This window comes from Colias eurytheme, chromosome 8, assembly GCF_061535395.1.
Source record: "Colias eurytheme isolate Ceu_HAF_F1 chromosome 8, ilColEury1 Martin Lab GWU primary, whole genome shotgun sequence".
Lineage (NCBI taxonomy): Eukaryota > Metazoa > Arthropoda > Insecta > Lepidoptera > Pieridae > Colias > Colias eurytheme.
In genome coordinates, this window is record NC_142987.1 from 11881787 (window position 1) to 11902885 (window position 21099).

Sequence of the window (21099 nt, forward strand, 5' to 3'; positions counted from 1 at the left end):
AAGCCCACACATTTTAAAAGCGATAGTGAGACCTTGTTAGATCTAATATGTTCAGACTGTTCAGTATCTCGGGTAGAAGTAGATTACATAAGTGACTTAAGCAATCATGCGTTTGTAACTTGTATTTTAAATATTATAAAGGAAAAACCTAAACCTAAATGGATGTCAAGGCGCTCTCTCAAAAATATTAATATAACTGATTTCAACCAATCTTTAATCTCCTATGACTGGGACGCGATACTTTCAATTGATAATGTGGACGAAGCTTTAACTACCTTCACTGCCAGTGTTCTAGCTCTGTATGATATTCACGCACCGAAAAAAACATTCAAAGTTAAGTCAGAACAATATCCGTGGATAACGCACAATATTAAACTAATCATGAAGAATAGGGACGAGGCACAAATTCGGGCGAGATTAACCAAAAAAATGTCCCATATACGCTATTACAACGAGCTCAGAAATTATGTTAAAGGTGCTCTCAACCGAGAAAAAAAAGCCTATTTTGATATTTATATTAATGCTAACACAAGCAACCCTAAGGTCCTTTGGAAGCATTTAAAAAAACATATACGGATAAAGCCGCAAAGAGAACCGCTCTTACCGCCCCATTTGCGTGATCCTGATAGTATTAATATGCATTTTCTGAACACTCCAGGTCCTAGATACTCACCAGCGTCATACATATCGTATTACAAATCACATCGATACAATAATGATACTGTCCTTGGTTTGAAGCCAGTTACTGACCAAGACGTATGGAAGGCTATTCGAGAACTAACATCCCAAGCTGTAGGTAGCGATGATATCTCGCTTGATATGCTAAAATTAACCACACCTACAACTTTAAAAATAATAACACATATAATTAACATATCAATATCCTCGAACACCTTTCCTGCGTTATGGCGGAATGCTCTAGTACAGCCGATACCAAAAAAAGATCATCCTGATTCATATAAAGATCTAAGGCCAATCAGCATTCTCCCGTGCATGTCAAAAATACTGGAAAAAATTGTATACAAACAAGTCGTTGAATACCTTGAGATGAATCAAATCTTACCGGATTTACAATCGGGCTTTCGACGGCAACGTGGAACTGCTACAGCGCTAACGGATGTAGTGGATAACATTATTAGAGCACAGGATAGAGGTATGAGCACAATCCTTGTATACCTCGATTATTCGCGCGCATTCGATACGCTGAACATACCTCTATTGCTGGCTAAACTATCCTATTATGGTTTTACACAAAATGCAGTCTCATGGTTCGGCAGTTATCTTAGCAATCGAACTCAAACTGTTATGATAACTGGGGAAAACGGCGCGGGGTTGTTTTCACAGTGCAGATCTATTGAACGAGGTATTCCCCAAGGCTCAATTCTGGGGCCGCTATTATTTATCTTATACACTGCAGACATTATTGATAATATTCAATGTTGTAAATTTCATTCCTACGCTGATGATATACAACTTTATCTATCTTTCAAGCCCGATGATACACAGAATAGCTTAGTAAAACTAAATGGTGACCTAGATCGAATTTCTACGTGGTCAGCAAATAATACCTTGCAGCTAAACGCTGACAAAACTAAATTCATGATACTAGGTACACCAAAACAGGTAAAAAGTGTCGAGCAGCAAAATCCTGTACTTAACATTCAAGGCACTGTCATCGAGCGTGTACGTGAGGCTCGTAACTTAGGGGTCATATTCGACGAACAACTTAGATTCGAAAAACATATTAATTCAATAATTTCAAACTGCTTTTACCGCCTGAAAGTGTTGTATAATATTAGGTCATATTTGAACACAGACCTACGTTTAAAGCTTTGTGAATCACTCATACTATCAAAATTCAACTATGGCGATGTGATGTATGGTCCTAGATTGCTGGTACGCACTAAAAACTCCATACAGCGAATACAAAACGCCTGCGCTCGTTTTTGTTGGGACATACCAGCTCGGACCCATATATCACCCATCCTAAAGTCCAACAAAGTTTTAAATATGGAGAGTCGTAGGCGACTGCACCTAGCCTCCCTACTTTTCAACGTGGTCATGACCAAGGCACCCGCCTACCTCTACAGTAAACTCACATGGATGGATGATGGCAATCGCATGTATGATACACGGGCGTCCATGTATAAGCTTTCAACCCCCAGAAACTATACAGCGGCTTTCAGGGGAAGCTTTACGTACAGCGCTACTAGGTGCTGGAATAACTTACCTCCGCCAATAAGAAATTGCAAAACACTGCACAGTTTTAAACATCAGTACAAAAAAGTTATACTTGCTGAATTTCTTAACCAGCCCTAGTAGCGTTGAATGTATAGCCGTATCTATTTTATTTTATTATGTATATATTCACTCTTATACTTATCTATACGTATAAATTACTTCATTACATCTATTCCTTAACCCTTTATATTTAAATAACAAGTACGTACAAGTAAGTTTATATTATGTATTGACAATTTTATTTAAACACTTCAATATATTTATATTCTCCTATTTTTTTAAATTTGAAATATTTATTTTATCAGCTTTTTATTTTACATCACAAAAGACCGTTCTGGTGCTCCAAGCGTAGCAAGTCGAGGGGACTACTGAAAACCGGCGCCTCTCCTCTAACACGGAGAGGCAAATGCTGAGTAGTCCACCTAATCACGAATACCGACTAATATTTGAATGTATTTATTGTATTTTAAGGTTTAAAATTTATTAATGTGTATTGTTCTCAAAAGTGTATTTAGTTATAAGTGAAAAATTGTAATTAAGTATTTGTGATTAAATGTATTTTCTTTCTTTCTTTCTTTCTATATAGATACCATGCACATCGAGTCATGGAATCTCTCAATTCTTGCAATTAATTTTGATATATTATAATTCATCTTCTTTTTAATAATGGCAACTATTAAATTACCCCTGGGATTAAAACACTTGACAAAAATTAATTAATAACGCTAATAAAGCTAAGAAACTAGAGGTCAATATGAGTGTCAAATTATAAGGATCAGGGGTCAAGTAGCACATCCTACGTGAGGTCAGACACTGTTGTGTTAGGTTCAGTTCTGCCACATCTACTAGACTTGACGAACATTTTGCGAACTTATTACAAGTAAATTAAAAATTGTAACCTAATTTTTGGTTGAATAAGGCAAGACAATTCTTAAATATCGCCCTTTCTGCAGGAATTATTGCTGATAACGTTTAAGCTTTTTTCAAGGCAAAATTAATTTCCTTTTGCGTTGTAAAGTGACGGTAAAAGTGAATTGTGTAAAAACTGGAGTTCATATACTCCGGCAGCCTGGTCACCATCTCGCCCGGCTCTAAGGAGTTCCTTTGCGTCGATCTGTACGCCGTCAAAATTGCGCCTCTCACGGAAAACGTAAGTTATATTTTTTTGTACATAGTGCGATTTTTTTATTAAATTTATTTTCATTATAGCACGTGAAAAAAATATCTATGAACCTTATCGAAAAAATTTGCCCAATTTTTTACATTTTATAAGAGAAGCGTTCCTTTCAAAACTCATATTATGTAGTAATAATTAACGTACCCTCTAATTTTAGAAGCAATTTTTACAAAATGCTGTATTTACTCTTTCATTACAATGTGCCACATCTAATAAATTTGTAGTAGTATTTCAAAATAAACATTAACGTTGCACAAGGTATTGGGAACATGTATCGCATTACACGGCCCAGCGAGCTTGGACTGAGGTGCAATTATATTATGGGATTCAGTTCATCCATACAGTAATATGTATGTTAAGTCAATACTTGTGTAGCTACTAGACAATAAGGGAGTGAATAGACTTTGTCGATTGTATTTGAACTGCGAGTTACAACTAGGTTTTATAGAAATTTAGTTTTTAAGCTATTGCATAGCTTCTATCGCGGGCCTTGAGCGCGGCGACCGTATGAAAAATTCCGTAACGAAAAAACCTAACGCCCTAACCTATTTTTTTAGAAACGTACTTCTTTCAATTTAACTTGGATTTGAATAATATATCGATCGTTATACTACTAACAAAATATACTAGCTATATGAACTAAATTTTATCCGAGAAATATTATGGAAATAAATTACTTTCTCAATTATATCAAGAAAAATATGATTTTCCACTATGGCGTGATGACAACGAGTCTAAAATAAATATGTATAGCGTATTTAATGAGTATGCAAATAGGTTATATTTTGCGTGCATGGCTATTGGCTTTGCATTTAATTATAGAACTTGCATGTATGAGATTTGTAATAACATTAAGCATAGATATTAATGTTATTACACATCTAAAAAAAATTCATATAATAAATCACACTCATCAACACTACTGCATATTATAATTTACACAAATTTAATATTCAAAGTTCAAACACTGAAAAAATACGCATAAATTCATCTAGACTCTAGAGTGAAATAATATAGAGTTCAGGATATAATATAGAGAAGACATGTCTCATATTCATTAAAAAAAAACTTGTTTTAAGTTTTTATGCTTTAAAACATTTCTATCTATTCCTTAATGAATAATAGGACACCTTAGAATCACTAGAACCTGTGCTAGAACTCTAAACAAATAATTTTATTTTAAACAAAAACAAATAAAAATCGTGCGCACATTGGTCACATGGTCAAATTTCAATCGCTCGTTACAAATTACAATAAACTAATGAAACATGTAAATCCACGGTAGCAGTGTATAGGCGAGGCGTGCTGGCGAACAATGCTGCGCACACGACGCGTTATTGCTTATGAGCTATTGTTGCCGTTGCCATGCACTCACCGATTTTGAGGTCAAAAACTGATATAAGTAAATCGTGGAATTAATAAACATAGGGTAATTTCTTTGTGGACATGACTTTTTTGAAAAAAATTAAGCATTCACATACTTATGTGTTGAATACGCATATATTGTGAATAATTTTGTTGATTTTGTTTGATCTCGCTGCTAGATCGTAAAAATAATTCGCTTTCTGATAACGAAAGTTATAATTAAACTTACGTTACATTTGTTTTGAGAATTTTGTTGTCATACAATTTTACAATTAACGACGAATTTAATTTTTATGGAAAATTATCTTACATATTTTTAAATAGCAAATTTTTAAATATGTGTAGTTACAACTGCATTTACATTATATTCTCGCGTTTATTTCTATGGTTTCCACGTACCTAATAAGGTTGGTACTTGGTACGTATGATTCGGAATACATTTCAATCTAGTAGAATGGTTTGTTTATTAAATTAATTTAATTAAAGAGAATCATTGTATTATGAAAATACGAACCTACCTAATTAAGTAATATTTTATTCGTCGATGACGAGTAGTGAACTTAAATAGTAGGTATCTACCTACCTGTTTAACACTTGAAATATAAATTCTTAAAAATCAATCTTATCCAGCTTTATAAATTATTAAAAATATATTATTAATTTCATGTTAACATTAAAATAATTCTAGTAGGCACTATACTCGTATCGTATCCCTCATCGATCGCCCTCTCCCGCCAGGCCGCCATCTTGTCGCCGAATTGGCGCCAAAATTCCCGGCGGGGTGCGTTCGTGAAGGTGACCCGCTTTGCAATCCTTGTCCCCTTGTGTTATGGCAACATTGACTTAGATTATTGTTCTTGCACACATATTTTTAACTAGCTTTCCGCCCGCGGCTTCGCCCGCGTTTTCAGAGAAAAACCCGTTCCCGTAGGATTTCCGGGATAAAACCTATCCTATGTCCTTTCTCGGGTATCAAAATATATCTATACCAAATTTCATGCAAATTGGTTCAGTAGTTCAGGCGTGATTGAGTAACAGACAGACAGACAGAGTTATACTTTCGCATTTATAAAATGAAGTATGGATTTGTCGTTTTTTTAAATTTTGTAAATTTTCTTCTATTCATTTTTGACAATGAGCACAAATTTTGTTTTTCGAATTTACCTACTTTGACATAACTAATGATTTCTCGTTTTATTTTTGTGACAATTTCATACCAATAAGTAATAATTAAGAAATAGGCTGTTAGATTAACGCATTCTGCAATAAATTTTCTAATTCAAATTCAAATAAACAAATTGACACTATTTACGCTGACTTTAGCAAAGCTTTTGACAGAGTTCCACATCACATCTTGCTGCAGAAATTATGTAGATATGGACTCTCACCTTTGTTTTTGAAGTGGATAAAGTCCTATCTAAGCGATCGTTCATTTTTTGTAGCTGTTAACGGGTTTGATGCTTTGCCACACAATGTTACTTCGGGAGTTCCTCAAGGTTCACACCTAGGTCCTGTTCTTTTTAACTTCTTCGTTAATGACATTCCAGAAATATTAGTTAATTCACGTTGTTTCATGTATGCTGATGACCTCAAGTTCTGTAGAATTATTGATTGCTTTGAAGATGCACTGAAACTACAAGAGGACCTTGATAAGTTAGCCTTATGGTGCTGTAGGAATGGTATGGAATTGAACACTGAAAAATGTTTTTCCATCCGCTATGCTAGAAAGTCTAAAACTATTCCTTTCAAATATCACATAAACAATATGGAAATCCAGGAGAATTCTGTTACTAAAGACTTGGGAGTGCTATTTGACAGTAAACTAACTTTTGTTAATCACCTTGAATATGTTACGAATCGTGCTTCAAAGATGTTGGGTTTTATTGTAAGAAATTCTAAAGGATTTCATAACTCCAAAACTAAGATTATGTTATACAACAGTCTCGTACGTAGTATTCTTGAATATTGCTCGGTTGTCTGGAGACCACATTACGCGACTCACGTTTTAAGACTGGAACGCATACAAAAGAAATTCTTATGGCACCTGAGTTACTCCAGCAGGTTATCTCATAAAAGGCTCACCTCTTACCAAAGGCGCTTGTCGCATTTTGACATTTCATCCCTCGAAAATCGTTACATATTTTCAGATATTGTTTTTGTAGCCAACATTTTTCAGAATAAAATTGATTGTCCGCAATTGTTAAATAAATTTAATCTCAGAGTTCCTTCTAGATACCCGCGCAATAAAATTACACCTTTGGTTCCTCCTCTGCGTAGGACCGTTTTTGGCCGAAATTCCCCCGTCTGTAGATTAAGTAAACTAGTCAATGAGTATGCCAATTGTATTGATATTTTTCACGACAACTGTCATAGAATACGTAAATATTTCAAAGATTTGTCTTGATTTGGTTTGTATTCTTTTCCTTTTGTGACGTGACTTGACTCAAACGTAATTATTAGATATTATTTTTTTTTTCCATGTTGTGTTGTCCTATAATTGTTTGTCACAATTGTCAAAATTTTTTATTGTAACTTGTACCTATATAATATGTATTGTTGTGACAAGTGTTGGATGACCTCAATAAATAAAAATAAAATAAAATAAAATAATTGATTTTTTGCTGGTGAAAAATCGAATCATTACATATGACGTCATTATTATGTTCTTTTACAAGCGATTTCCAAGACTTTCAAGCTTCATTTACTTAGGATAAGGAAATTATATTTTTGTTTCTTCGTTTTCAAATAAGTTACTCTTCTGATTTTGAAAATAATTTGACCTGTTGATAGGTAGGATAAAAGTTAATTCTTAGCAATTTTAATCCTTAGTTTTAGAGCATTCAAATGCATTATAAATGAGATTTTTTTAAATAATAGAGAATTTCACACTTTCTCAATATTTCCTCTTGGTAGCTAAGTCTAAAGGCAATTTATATTAACACCAAAGAATGTGTTAAGCAAACGCCAGCAAACCTACAAATTTAATATATGCTAATATTATGTCCCTAAGTGCGTCTCTCATTTGGTGAGGTGCCGTTAGCTGCACACACCACACTGCTGTTCTAATAACGACCACCATATTTATATTTGGACAAACGGACAAGACTAGACTCAAAAGAAATAATATGTCGGGGTACCTCGGAAATAAATTATTTATTTTTATTTAAGTACCTATGAATTTATTTTTATTGTTTTTATGAGGGCAGACGAAAATAGGCTCTACATTAATTGTATGAAATAATTTAATTTTTGTTTTCCCCGACATGTACATATTTCTAAATTTACCCTAGCCTAGCTGTAATATGTGCATAATCTCGTAAATGCATATTTTATGAATAAGACGATCGATTAATGCAACGATTAAAGCCTTGAACAGATGCTATCTTAAGAGACTAAAAACTTCAGCAAGCACTATACTAATAAGTTGTTATAATAATAACATACCAATGAATTATATTTTACAAAATACGATTAAAACAGCATAATATTTTGAAAATATTTAATTAAATGTACTGTAATATGAGTAATAGCCACATATTGACGCAAACAATATTTCATTGTAGTGTTGAAGCAAACGCTATCAACGGGAGGAAAACTGAATTTCATGATGTTTTCAAAGAAGTCGCGGTTTACTTGTAATTATTACAGTTTCTAATTAAACATGACTCAAGTTTGAATAAGATCACTGAATTAGGGCAAGTTTTTAGTTAATCATATTGTATTGTGAAGTTGAGCTCTACATCGTACATTAGGAACCTAAGGAAATGATAGTATCTTCACTACATAGTATAAAAAAAGGCGTTTTCTCTGTCCCTATATCCCTATGTATGCTTAAATCTTTAAAACTACGCAACGGATTTTGATGCGGTTTTTTTTAATAGATAGAGTGATTCAAGAGGAAGGTTTTAGTATATAATTTATTATGTTTTAGACAAAGCGGGTGAAGCCGCGAGCGGAAAGCTAGTTAATAAATAATTCTTCAAAATGAAAGATAACGGTTCATAATAATATTATAGTGTTAGTATAACTATTGAAAAATCGTGAAACTAGATAGTGCTGTAGAGTCCTACAGCAATTTCTAACAAGAAATTGGTTGGACTCAAAATGTATAAAAATATTTAATCAGAATGTCCACTAAACAGTTATGGAATATCATAACTATATTCCAATAATGTTTTCGTGGTCGTGATCGTGCGCGCGCGCAGTATGCAGCTATGCACGCCTTCTAGACCGGAAAGCGCTAGAAAGTGGCTTTTCAATTCGCAAATAGCTACATAATATTACACACAGCTTGGTCATCTTAGTTTTTTTTTCAATGCTATTTCAGTAGCTCATATGATATTAACTGTTAGAATATTGGGAGTAATAAAACTTCGCTCTACATAGCAAAATTTAAGATGATAGTCTGTTAAAGCATACGCGCGTTTAATAAAAAAACTGAAATATCATTCTCAAAATAGACACAACGACGCACAACGTGTAATATTCTTAAATATCCTAAATCAAGTAGTACCTACCTACATTTTACCTACCAACCTACCTACTCACTACTGTAAAATAACCTTGCTAGTAGTTTCTTTTTTTAAGTTTGCACTCTGCTACTACATCGTCAAGCATGATTTATTATATCTTTTAAACGATGGGTGAAAAAATGTCTTCATTTGCTCTTAGAATACCATAATCACTTCCCCCTTATATGTATCTCACTAACCAAAGTAAGTCACTAAGAGCCTTGAGACAAAGGACTTGACAAAAGAAGTAACCTTAACGCACGAGTGCCGTCCGCTTGTAATGTAACACGCAAAACGTGGCAAAACATTGTCCTCTAAATATACAATATATTATTAAACAAATAAAATGGGGATTATGATCTAGTCTTACAATAACATCTAGATGCTATACATTTTTTTAGTTAAGTCGAATTTCTTTGCTCATTGTATCACGGTACGTTGCTGTAAAGAAACCAAGTGTGATTGAGACGTAGCTGTAGTGTACTAATTTTAATAAACTAAAAAACACGCTTTAATAAGATGAAATTATTATTTTTTACCGATCATTGATAAAATATTAACAAAGTTGAATTAAATCTAGTGGTTTAAAATAGAGTAAAAGGAAACCGACTCCATACAAACATACAGGTGAAGCTAGTAATTTTATAATAAAAGCGTTTTAAAATGAAAACGTTTAAATGTTTATTATCAAGCAATTTTTTAAAGGAAGTCATTGTAAGTGGACATAGTCATATTTGTTTTGTAAAACATAATTTCAAGGGTGCGAACCCAGATGTAAACGACGAAAACCTATTAATAAATGTCTACAAATTGTCTACTTTATATCCACTGCTATTTTAATGATAGAAGAAAAGAAAAAAATGTTAAAAACTTAAAAATCGCAACAATATGCAAGTTTCTTCAAATACCTTATACAAATATCACAATTGTTTAATTCTACGTCTTGTAGAGCCTTTAATAAATATATAGTTTTTGACCCGATTACAAGTAGGAATTCATCGTATCAATAATGAACGGGAAACTTAATGTAAAAAATTCATAATGTATATAAGAACTATTGCGTAAACACTTTTAGACGAAGCAATAGATATCACGGAAAATTTTAATCGAATTTTGTCAATAAATCAGCTCCGAAAATAAACTTTTGATGTACTCTAAGGGCGCACTTGAGAGAAACCAGACTACAATAAACGTTACGAAACTATTTCAGCCATTTTATTTCAATCTAATGGTTATTAGTGCATATTTAGAAAGTAACCATCTTCATAGAGCAAATATCAATAGTAATTGATTATAAATTGATAAATTGTTAAATATTATGCCATTTTTTCAAAAAAAGCGTCCCAAAAATATTTGACGTTTTTGTAAGTTGTATTTACAATATTATTGTAATATGGTAACTTCACAGAGCATTAAGCTCGCGCAACGCTGTGCAAAGTTAACTGGCGAGTAATACCGTATTATCACACGTGCGATTATGTTTGAGAATTAGTGTACATAACTGCTCATAATGAATGGAAGATTGTGCACTCGCCTTAACGTAGACCAGTGTTAGTTGATCCCCCACGCCTCTCTACAAAGGTTAATACCGGGGTCTCTATGGGAAAATTCTGGTAGCTGCCATAGTTCTTGATAATCACGGGCGATGAAGTGTAGAGGTGCAGTATAGTAGGACGCGCTGTAGTCGACTCGCAACGAGCACACAGAGCGCCCGTAGCTACAGTTCCGTAGTGCATTGGGAAACTCCGCTCCCGCGCTTTTCATATTTCGAATTTTTCAGTGATTTGTTTTTTTTTTTTCGGCCAGTGATACGATTGGTGTTTTTTGATCAGCCAGCGGACTGTTTATATTCGAACTTTTTGGTAAGGATTAAATTTTGCTGTATTCATTTATTTTAATATTTTAATTGAATTTTATTATTGTAAGTGATTAAATGTTGTAGATAAATAAATATGTTGCCAAAAAATATTCCTTTTTTCCGTACCACAGACAACTTACAAGTATCGTATAGATAACGGAATAATCACAATAAATAATACGAAGTACAAAAACATACGATGCTGTGTAATTTAAATAGAGCGTTAAGTATTAATAAAACTGTAATTAATTAAAAGTATTAAGGCTTAATGAATTAAAGCTTATGAAGATATGTATTGAGTGTACGACGCCACGTAGGTACGTAAATTTTTTGTTTTGTTTTGAAATTAATTGAGCTCGATCATCGACTCACGGCTATGAGCTTGGATTGCTGTGCTGCATTTATACGTTGTAAACATGTTGTTTTCGTTACTATGAAATCAATTTAACCTGGTAAGGTATGAAGTTCAATATGTACTTTTATATATTATCTAGTACCTAAGTACCTACTTATTTTGTACATATAAGTACTTATAAAAATTTGTAATTTATTTATTTATTTTATTTAATGAATTATTTTCACTCAGACTCTAAACATTTATTGTAGGGATGTAACGATACATGATTTTGCCGATACGATACAGATACCGATATTTGTAGTAATGTATCGGCGATACCGATACCGATACCGATATCGATGGCTTGGTAGAAAAATAAATGTGAATTATGCATAAAAAGTTACCAACATTTAACAGAGACTCAACTGTTAATCGTATTCTTTTAAATAAAAATGCCAAATAAAAAAACAACAAAACCATTTATTTTAGTATTATTATTTTACAAAGTCAGTTAAACTTTAAGTAATACACATACAATCAGTACCTAATAGAAGTTTACTATTGGTAGAGTTTTTTCAGAAAACAAAGTGCGCACGCGCGGGCGGCCTCCCGCATCGTTCATTGGGCGCGGTTTTTTGAATTGTTTGATATCGGTATCGGTTGTTTTATTATCGGCGATACCGATATATCGGCTTGCCGATTATATCGGCCGATATATCGGTATCGGTATCGGTATCGTTACATCCCTAATTTATTGATTCAACAGATTTTCAGAAACGCTTTTAAATCGCAAAAATAAATAATTTTATATTAAGCATTTTACAAATAATTTTTTTACAAATAATAAAATAATGTTTATTATATATACATGCATGTATCTTATACTACGAAAGATAGTCACGTAGAAGATAAACATTTACGTTGTATAAAAATGAAAAGATTGAGAAAATAATTAAAACTATAATTAATTACTTACGCAGTAGAATTATTCAGTAGGCAAACCATAAATTTTAACGATAAATATATCTTTATATTTTAATCAACAACACTACGTGACAGTGCAGGACGTCAATAAAAAACTAATACCATTAAAAAAGTAAACAGTCCATCAAAGCGACGCAGAGCAAACTCATAAACATTAATTAATTAATGAGACAGTTTCACTGCGCGGTTGGAAAGTCGTGGACATGCGATAATTCAAAAAATCCGCGTTAGAGCAGCATTGGAAAGTGCGCACGTATGCGTTCCGCGCCACCGGTTGGCATCCAGCGGCCGCGGGACCACCGCCTGCTTATGCGCGCCTGGTACTTACTCATCATACGCACTTTTTTATTATTATAAATTAATTTTACTTAAATTATGCTTCAATAAAATAAAGTAATAAGGACGGTCATTTTACAAATTAGAAGGTAAGTATAGGATAAGGTAAGTATTTTAATTTCTCAAATGTCTAAAGACTAAATTGGGAAATCACGGAAGCATACAATATTTCCTAACACATAGAATTTCCAAAAATCGTTCCTTAAAATGAATCTAAAATCGTAAAACCCTTAATTTTAAATGATTGCAGGCAGAATCAGATAGGTTCTGAAAATAATTCAAAACGGTATAACGACATGGATTCAGCCTTATTCAGCATATTTCTTTAGTAATAGTGAAACTACCCTATACATTTCATGTTCAACCGCCTAATCATAATCATTTTAACAGTATTATTTATTTTTCAAGGTATCGGAGTACGGGGGCGGAGCGCGCGTAGTGTGGGCCATGTCGGGCGACCGGGAGGCGGAGGCGCAGGCCAAGAAGGACGAGGGCTCCGGCAGCGAGCGGGACACGCGCGCCGCAGCCGCGCTCAAGCGCAACTGGTGCGTGGGCCTGCGGGCTGTCGAGCTGGTGAGTCTACCTACAGGAGTATAATATATACTGCTGACACGGAAATTCCCATGGAAACGAGATGTTTCAACTTTCAACGCGGTTAAAAGTACCCTATATAAAGATTCATCTAGCCTCCTAACTATATCCTGACGAAAATCAAATCACTTCGTTGCGACGCGAGCGTGAAAGAAAGACACAGGACAGATTGTTACCTATTTGCCGTTTATTTACTTGGTTAAAATGTGACACATGTTTTCATTTTTTATTACATAAGTAATCTATGCATATTCCAATTAAATCGTTTATATACGTCATTATTAAATAGGATATAATTTCTATCAAAACATTGAATACTTTAACTTCACTACATAGTATTTAAAGCAAAGTCACTTTATCTGTCTCTATATCCCTGGAAATATATCCCTACATCCCGAGCGGTAAGAAATAAAATGTTCATTAGTCCCGCTTTTACAAGAAAGTACATCCGTCTTTTACAAAGAAAAGATATGAAATAGACCGATAGCTTTCTTAAAATTAATCTAACAATTAAATTGAAATGTAGAGCGGAAGAAAAACGATTTCCTATAAAGCAGAGGAAGTAATTTGTCGAGTGTTAGCTGTTAATTAATAACGGATAAAAGTGCTCTTTGATTAAAGAGTTTTTATCAAAATTAAATAATTAATAATTGTGGTGTACGCTATTCGCATTTTTATTTTACATACGTCAACTAGTAGTATTAGAATAATATGAAAATAAAAATGCCATTGGGGCCCCGTTCAATTTCATCAAGATTTACATAAGATCAATTTTGTTTAGAAATGCTGCTAAAATGTAGCCAGTTTAGATTAGGATATATAGGAATAGGAAATATGCCGATTAATGATATGAGAAAGAAAATCTTCCTATTTTTCAAATGGAAATTAAAATTTATTGAGTCCGTGAAGGACTAAATCCTCTGTAAATCCTCTGTGTAGTCCTCTGATTATAAGACGCGGTCTGATCCCACTAGGACCAAATAAGTAACAATTAAACTAAAGATACTATACGTTGTAACTTGTAATACAATTCAAAGCACACAAGGTTAAATAAAATTGCAGATCGATCGAAATAATTACAAGGAAATGCACAGTTGGTGGCCACCGTGGGAAACAACGTGTTGTCAAATTTGATTTGCATACGTTGGGAACAGACATAAAATAACTTGCCTGGGGCTTTGCCCGCCTACACTTCATAACGTAATCGCGCGAAAGAGTTTTCCCGAAAAAATATTTAAAAATAATTCTAAGAAAGGTACCATGAATCTACGTTCCCCTAGTACCAAAGCTCCTTAAAAAAATGAAATGATATTGTCGGATAATTTTCATGTAACATAGTAGAATCGACTTATAAATAAACATAGATCACTCAGTTAATAATTATAAAATTACCTGAAGCATGTTATATTTTCCGCGTCCTTGGTGTCACGTGTAAACAAACATAATTGTCGTGTGTGACTCATGCGCAGGTAATTGTGGTATATATCTATTTCTATAGAAAATGAGTAGATGCTGTGACTCTTTTTATGAACCTTTTTCAGTACCTACAAGGTGTTGGTCAATTATTGCTCTCTAATTATGTCTGCCCAAGGTCTGCCCAATGTCTGCCTATATTTCGTATTTTGTATTTGATGCCATTTTAAAATGAGTACTTATTATGTGTCTAAATTTTTAAAACTGAAAGTAATTTAAATGTTATTATAAAGAGTGAAAGCATTTTTCATTGAACATCTTCATTGAAGCATCACATACAGGTCACAGATAATGTAGAAAATTTTACTTTCTCTCCGTTATGAATTCATTCACAAAAAGTTAAAACTAAAAAGTGTCTTAATTTATGTAACGCTTATTTTTTATAGTTATTATAACCATATTTTTTACTATAATATATTCAAAGATCACATCAAAGCTTACGCAGCTGTACCTACTTATGTAGTGTTCTGTATCTTTGCCGATTGTCCATAATATGAAAAGCTTTGTTATTTTGGCTCTAGATGCGTACTATAAAATGAATCAAAAATGCGTCACATAGTTTTGAATCACTTTTTATTATACATAATATACCTACTATAACGTCTACTTAAATTGAGGAAAAAAAAGGCAATTTGCTCACTGTCATCTCAGGAAAATAGTTATATTATTAACTATAATAAAAACAAAATGGCTGCCAACCATTATGTCCCCAATTTTACACAATGATTAAAACAAGATCACGCATACAAATAGCTGTTATTTATAATCTGTGGCAGGTACGTGGTTGACATGCGAATGACATACAATTCTGCCCTTCGTACCGACTTGGGCTTACGTTTAGGATGACCGTAATATTTGTCCCAGTTAGGCGTCTAAATGCATTAACGCATAGTATGTTCTGTTGACACACTTTTGTTTACATTTTCTACGCTTATGTTTTAAACATGTAATGGATAGACTTCAAAATACTTAAACGATTGTTAAAATTCGTTCAGCAGAAAGCTACAATACTATGTTTAAAAAAGTTTTTATCTAAATAAAGAAATGAAAAATCTCTCAAATGTAAATTCGTATTTTGATAGATATTAATCCTTAGAAATCGTTACCTAGCTATTTTTCCATTATTTTGCGTTTAGTTTTAAGTACCTAATGGTAATGATTTTTAGCAAATTCTCTAACCTTCCGTGAATTTAAAATACATAGATTTTTGGATAAACATGAAATTATGTAAACGGCAAAAAATTTCAGACTATTACGACGCAAATTAAACCTCAATTCCCTCCCTTTTAGGTGCTAGCAGTGATCGCGATCGGGCTGATAATCAGCGCGCTGTACTGGCCCCAGGTGGTCAGCAGCGACCACCGACACATCGCACTCATCTACTCCACATATTCCAGTGAGTAAATTATTATGTTCTAACGTTGGTTCTAACCAAATATTGTATATTACAAGTAAAAAGATGTCCAACCATTGGCTCTTCAAAAACGTTACACTAGCCACACGATCAGACGTCAAGGATGGCATGAATCAAATATCGTGAGCGAAAAAGAAACATCTAAAGTAAAATTTGGCTTATAAGCCATATTATGTCGACGTACCATATATTTTATTTTTATAATCATAAAAATAAAAGGTGTGGATCTTCTAACAGTCTCTAACAATGAACCTGACACTAACTAATATCTACATTTATAAGAGAAACTTTTCCTTAGTAGTAACCGTGTTAAAATTACTGATCAGTTTTAGCTGTTTGCCTTATCCTTGCTGCATTTATGATTAAAGCCAAAAAATCTTTTGTTGACGTCTATTTTACTGTTTTTGCTCGTTTCAAAGGAATTACAAGAAAATTGCAAAGTTAGAGTATATTTAAACAATTGAGTAAACCGTGACCTGATTGCGACAATGGATTTTGTTGTAATCTTTCAATTTAACAAATTATTGATTGTGAGGTCGGAACTAATGAGAGCATTCTTGAAACTCAATACTGAACGAAATGTGTAAACTCTAGTTAGAGTTTTTTCAATGTTGTTCGCAAATTTTAACTAAATTAGCCCAAAATTACGTATTTTTACTTTGTAGAAAAGTTGTGACGTAACTAGTAATTGTTCCTACGGGCTTGTGAGGAGAAATAATGAAATCTTTAATAATAAGAGTATTATGTAACTAAGCCAGCTTGAGACTATATGAATGTAGATAAATATATAGGTAGAACGAACTCTAACTATATTGGTCTTAGAAGCGGTATGATGAGACGACGCCTTGGAGACAGGAATAATGGAAAATAAAACTCATTTCGTAAGGTTAAGAAGCAGGATGAGGCATAGACAAACAGAGGAGAGATAAACGCAATATATTTAATCTGTTTGTGCATTAGAATCAAAGCATATTCTTATGTCAACTAATTCAAAGGATTTATGAGACAAGCGAGGATCTTTGTATTCAATTTAACTGTGTAATTGAATAGCTTATTATTAAAGTTGTTGAGGCATTGACACTTGTATGAGGCAAGCAATTAAGAGCAGATTAGTAACGTCAAAGTTAATTAAGTTCTCAATCAGACGATGATTGTCCCTGACTTGGAACCGAGGTCGACTGAATTCAAAAGAAGCGAAACATAGCCTCTTGTTTTAACGAGTTATATGTTTTTCATAGACAGTTCATGATGCTTTTTAAAAGCTATTAGGGTAATTTGGTGATGAATGATTTTAATTACTACAAACAGAAGACATGACAATTGATTAAATCGGGATTTTACGTACGCAACCTTTATAGCCAGCTTCCATCTTTACGTTCAGCCTTACAACATGTTACTCACTTGGTCGAAGTTATTATACTTATTTAGAAAATGAATGCGAATCTCGCATGCAATCACGTTGAAATTTGACAAAACATTTCAAATGTTAATTCAGTTTTGCGAATAATGTTAAACGAGTGGAAATCAATAACATTATTATCATAATGCATTATGCAACTGCGATCAGTTTCACTTCACTGGAAAATCGATTTCGATCTTGTGAAAGTTGATTACTAGTGAATTATATCGATTATTTAGCCAGCCAAATATGCACTTAGGCCTTCTGAAAATAATTGGCCATTTGATAGCTACATGTAATTTGCTTTTCGTTGTATTTTTTCTGTTACAGTAATTCTACTTAATGCATTAAGAAAAAGACAAACGAGAATGAACGTTTTTATTCAATCTTTTATCAACTATTTTTAAATATTTTGAGAACCATATGAAAAATAATGTTAAATGGAGAACTTATTAGGCTTGATGATGATATTGTTTAAACATTATTTTGAAACATTGGCCAAATAAATTTTCAGTTATTTAATCACAATTTCTAATTCACAATTCTCTAGCTAATATCTACTTCTACCCTAGCTATTAATTTTGATTCAACTTATATTTGTTTGCAGGCTTCATAATAATAACAGGGGTGTTGATAATCGCGCGCCTGTTCGGCGAGTCGGCGGGCTGGCGGACCTCGCTGGCCTTTTCCATCATCGGAGTCATCATGTTCACCGCCGCAGCTGCTGTCATATTCTATGGTAAGTTTATTGTAGTACATAATATATTCTTTGCTATTTCTTAAGTTAAGACATCGACAGCAGCATCTTAGGAAAGATTTCCCCACTAGAAAAAAAAAATCGACAGCAGCAGATTTTATTTTGATTGACTTCGTAATTTTTTTTGTCTTCGTTAGACGATTGAAAAACATTATATAAAAATGAAATAACAAGCAATTTTCATGGTGTGTCCACGGGAATTAGGCAAAAACGAAACCATGTACGTAAATAGTGTAGATTTATACGTCATGAAGATAACGGTTATCCAATTTTTTACTTTACCCATGTACTGACATCCTGGGTCAATAAAGTTGCCATTAATAATGAATCTTTGTATTTTTGATGCTCTAGCTTCAATACAACGCACTAAATTTTAATTACAGGTTAAACCCCACACCGCCATATAAAGATTCTTTACCATGCGGATAATAATTCTTATTAAAGTAACGGCCTATTTATAAAATCTTAATGGGCCATTGAGTTGTAACGTTACATGTTGCATGAATTGTGTTTCAATGCGATTGTGTTGCTGTAGTGAATATTAATTTTGTTATTCATAACTATATTAGTTTGTGAAGATGAATATATTATATTTTATAGAAGTGCAATAGACTATAGATTATTATCAAGAGCTGTTGGATGGATATTTAATACACAACGCCGAAACACCTTCGACGATTCTACGTCACCTTAACTTCATACGATTCTAGATTAAGTTTGGCGCTCATTATTATTATTAGGTAGAGCAGGAATTCCTTTTCTAAAAACGCATACATTTAATTTATTTGTCTATTTGTTACAGATTGGCACAGGTCGTACTACGCCAACGTGCGACCAAACAAGGCTTCATACGACCTGCTCATATCGTCAGGCGTGTTTGCTATCATCGACGCAGCGGTATTCCTCGTACACGCTTTCCTCACCTTTAGGAAGGAAGCAGATTATTAAACCCACGTCTAATGTCACAGATAATACAATATTTATCGACACATTATAAAATTTGCACAGATTATACATAGGCATTATTTAAATTAAGATTTATTAAGTTAGAACATTTATCACTTTTTGTTTACTCCAAAGTATGAATTGTAAACGTTATATTATATTTGTATTATGAATAAGATAGTTATAATGTATGTGAATAAGTTATAATGTTGTCCTCGAGAGTAGCTTTGTATAGAACATAGTATTATTCATTAATATTGTCCCAAGAGCAGCTACATTTTACGGCCGAAGTGCAAGAATCTTAGATATTAATGCACTCATTATTTTAGGTTTAATTTTCAATTACTGGAACATTCCCATGTACTATATTCTAGAATTAAACTTTATTTTTAGCCTTTACGAATAAAACCACCGCCAATTCTTTTTACTTTTATTAGAGTACATATGCACGATAAGGTATTTAGTTTTAAGATAACGTAAAATATATTTATATTTTAATTAGTTAAAGCTTTATTTAAGTTTATAAATGGAAATAGGGAAACCAAAGCAGTAATCAGTATCCGTCCAGTGGTAGATAAGTTTCATTTATATGCCTATCATCTATCCACCAAAACATTTAACGAAGAACAATCACATTAAAAGGAATTAAGAACCTCATAAGTTTTTGCGATCTTTGATGATAAATATGAATAAAAACAAATAAAACATACAGTTTAAAATTTAAATTCAAATTTTATAAAGAAGTACCTACCTAATTAAATGTTTTGGTACCTAATCTATTGCCCTTCTGTTCTCTATGAAAGATCTTATAGATTTAATTGATGCATATTCCCGCGCTTTTTATTAACATTTATTTTTTCGACTAACATTTAAATAATATAACGAGATTTTATTTTAATTATAGAGTAAGATTATTTATAGCAATGATAAGTTATGCTTTTGCGATTGATGTAACATATTATTTTAATATATTCGGCGCTAATGTTACCTTATCTGCAGTAATATACGGAAGGTACTCGCGTAACATAGATATAATTATTTATTAAATACTTATTATACACAGAACTTCGGTTCTTTAATGTAAAGATACTGTTATATATTGTATTGATATAATTTAAGACATGTATTCGTTGTATTTTTATTAATAAATACTACATCGCAATTATCGTTTTATTTTTTCACCTGGTTTTAACATAATTGCTAGTTTTATTTGAAAAGAAGAATTTTGTACCAGTTTTAGTGATTATTGTATGTACCCTTCTTGTATGTACCTAAACAGCACATGATGGGACGTCAAAGTGAGATGTAAGAAAGCTATCGTGAGAAAAAGAGACACCACAAGTAAAATGTGGCTAATTAGCTACATCTCAACCTGGAGCACTAATATTATGTAATAATAAACCTTTCAATAGCTTTAGACTTTTTAAAAATCATGAAAGATAACATTGGAAACGAGTACACCTCTACACTTTTTTATTGAATAAAAGAAGTGTTAATAAAAGAAGGTTATACAAATGATAGTACGACTATCCGAATAGATGTTCTTTCAATAATGACACTGACAATCAACAAAATGTTGCCATTTAAAATTTTCACCCGATCTGCAGGGTAGAGGTGCTATTATCGATACCATATTGATTTACAATTATATAAATATCAATTGTTGAATAAAACTGAAATTATCCTTCTGTTGCAATGTGTAATAAGAATG

At 32.8% G+C, this 21099-nt stretch overlaps 2 protein-coding genes across 2 annotated transcripts in view; one reads left to right on the forward strand and one right to left on the reverse strand.

The window, feature by feature from the left end:
* Positions 1–21099, reverse strand: part of Adsl (adenylosuccinate lyase) — a 32521-nt gene that overhangs the window by 10816 nt on the left and 606 nt on the right. The gene's annotated exons all lie outside the window — the stretch shown is intronic.
* Positions 10998–20551, forward strand: LOC149906822 (uncharacterized). Its single transcript, XM_090104988.1, has 5 exons — positions 10998–11156; positions 13218–13382; positions 16164–16269; positions 18294–18425; positions 19246–20551. The coding sequence occupies exons 2-5, from the start codon at positions 13257–13259 to the stop codon at positions 19389–19391; spliced, it is 510 nt and encodes a 169-aa protein (XP_089961114.1). The 5' UTR covers positions 10998–11156; positions 13218–13256; the 3' UTR covers positions 19392–20551.

Coding starts and splice junctions, on each gene's coding strand:
- LOC149906822 (XM_090104988.1), top strand. CDS start 13,257: ATGTCGGGCGACCGGGAGGCGGAGGCGCAGGCCAAGAAGGACGAGGGC. Junction 16,270..18,293: donor CATCTACTCCACATATTCCA/GTGAGTAAATTA, acceptor ATTTGTTTGCAG/GCTTCATAATAATAACAGGG. Junction 18,426..19,245: donor AGCTGCTGTCATATTCTATG/GTAAGTTTATTG, acceptor TATTTGTTACAG/ATTGGCACAGGTCGTACTAC.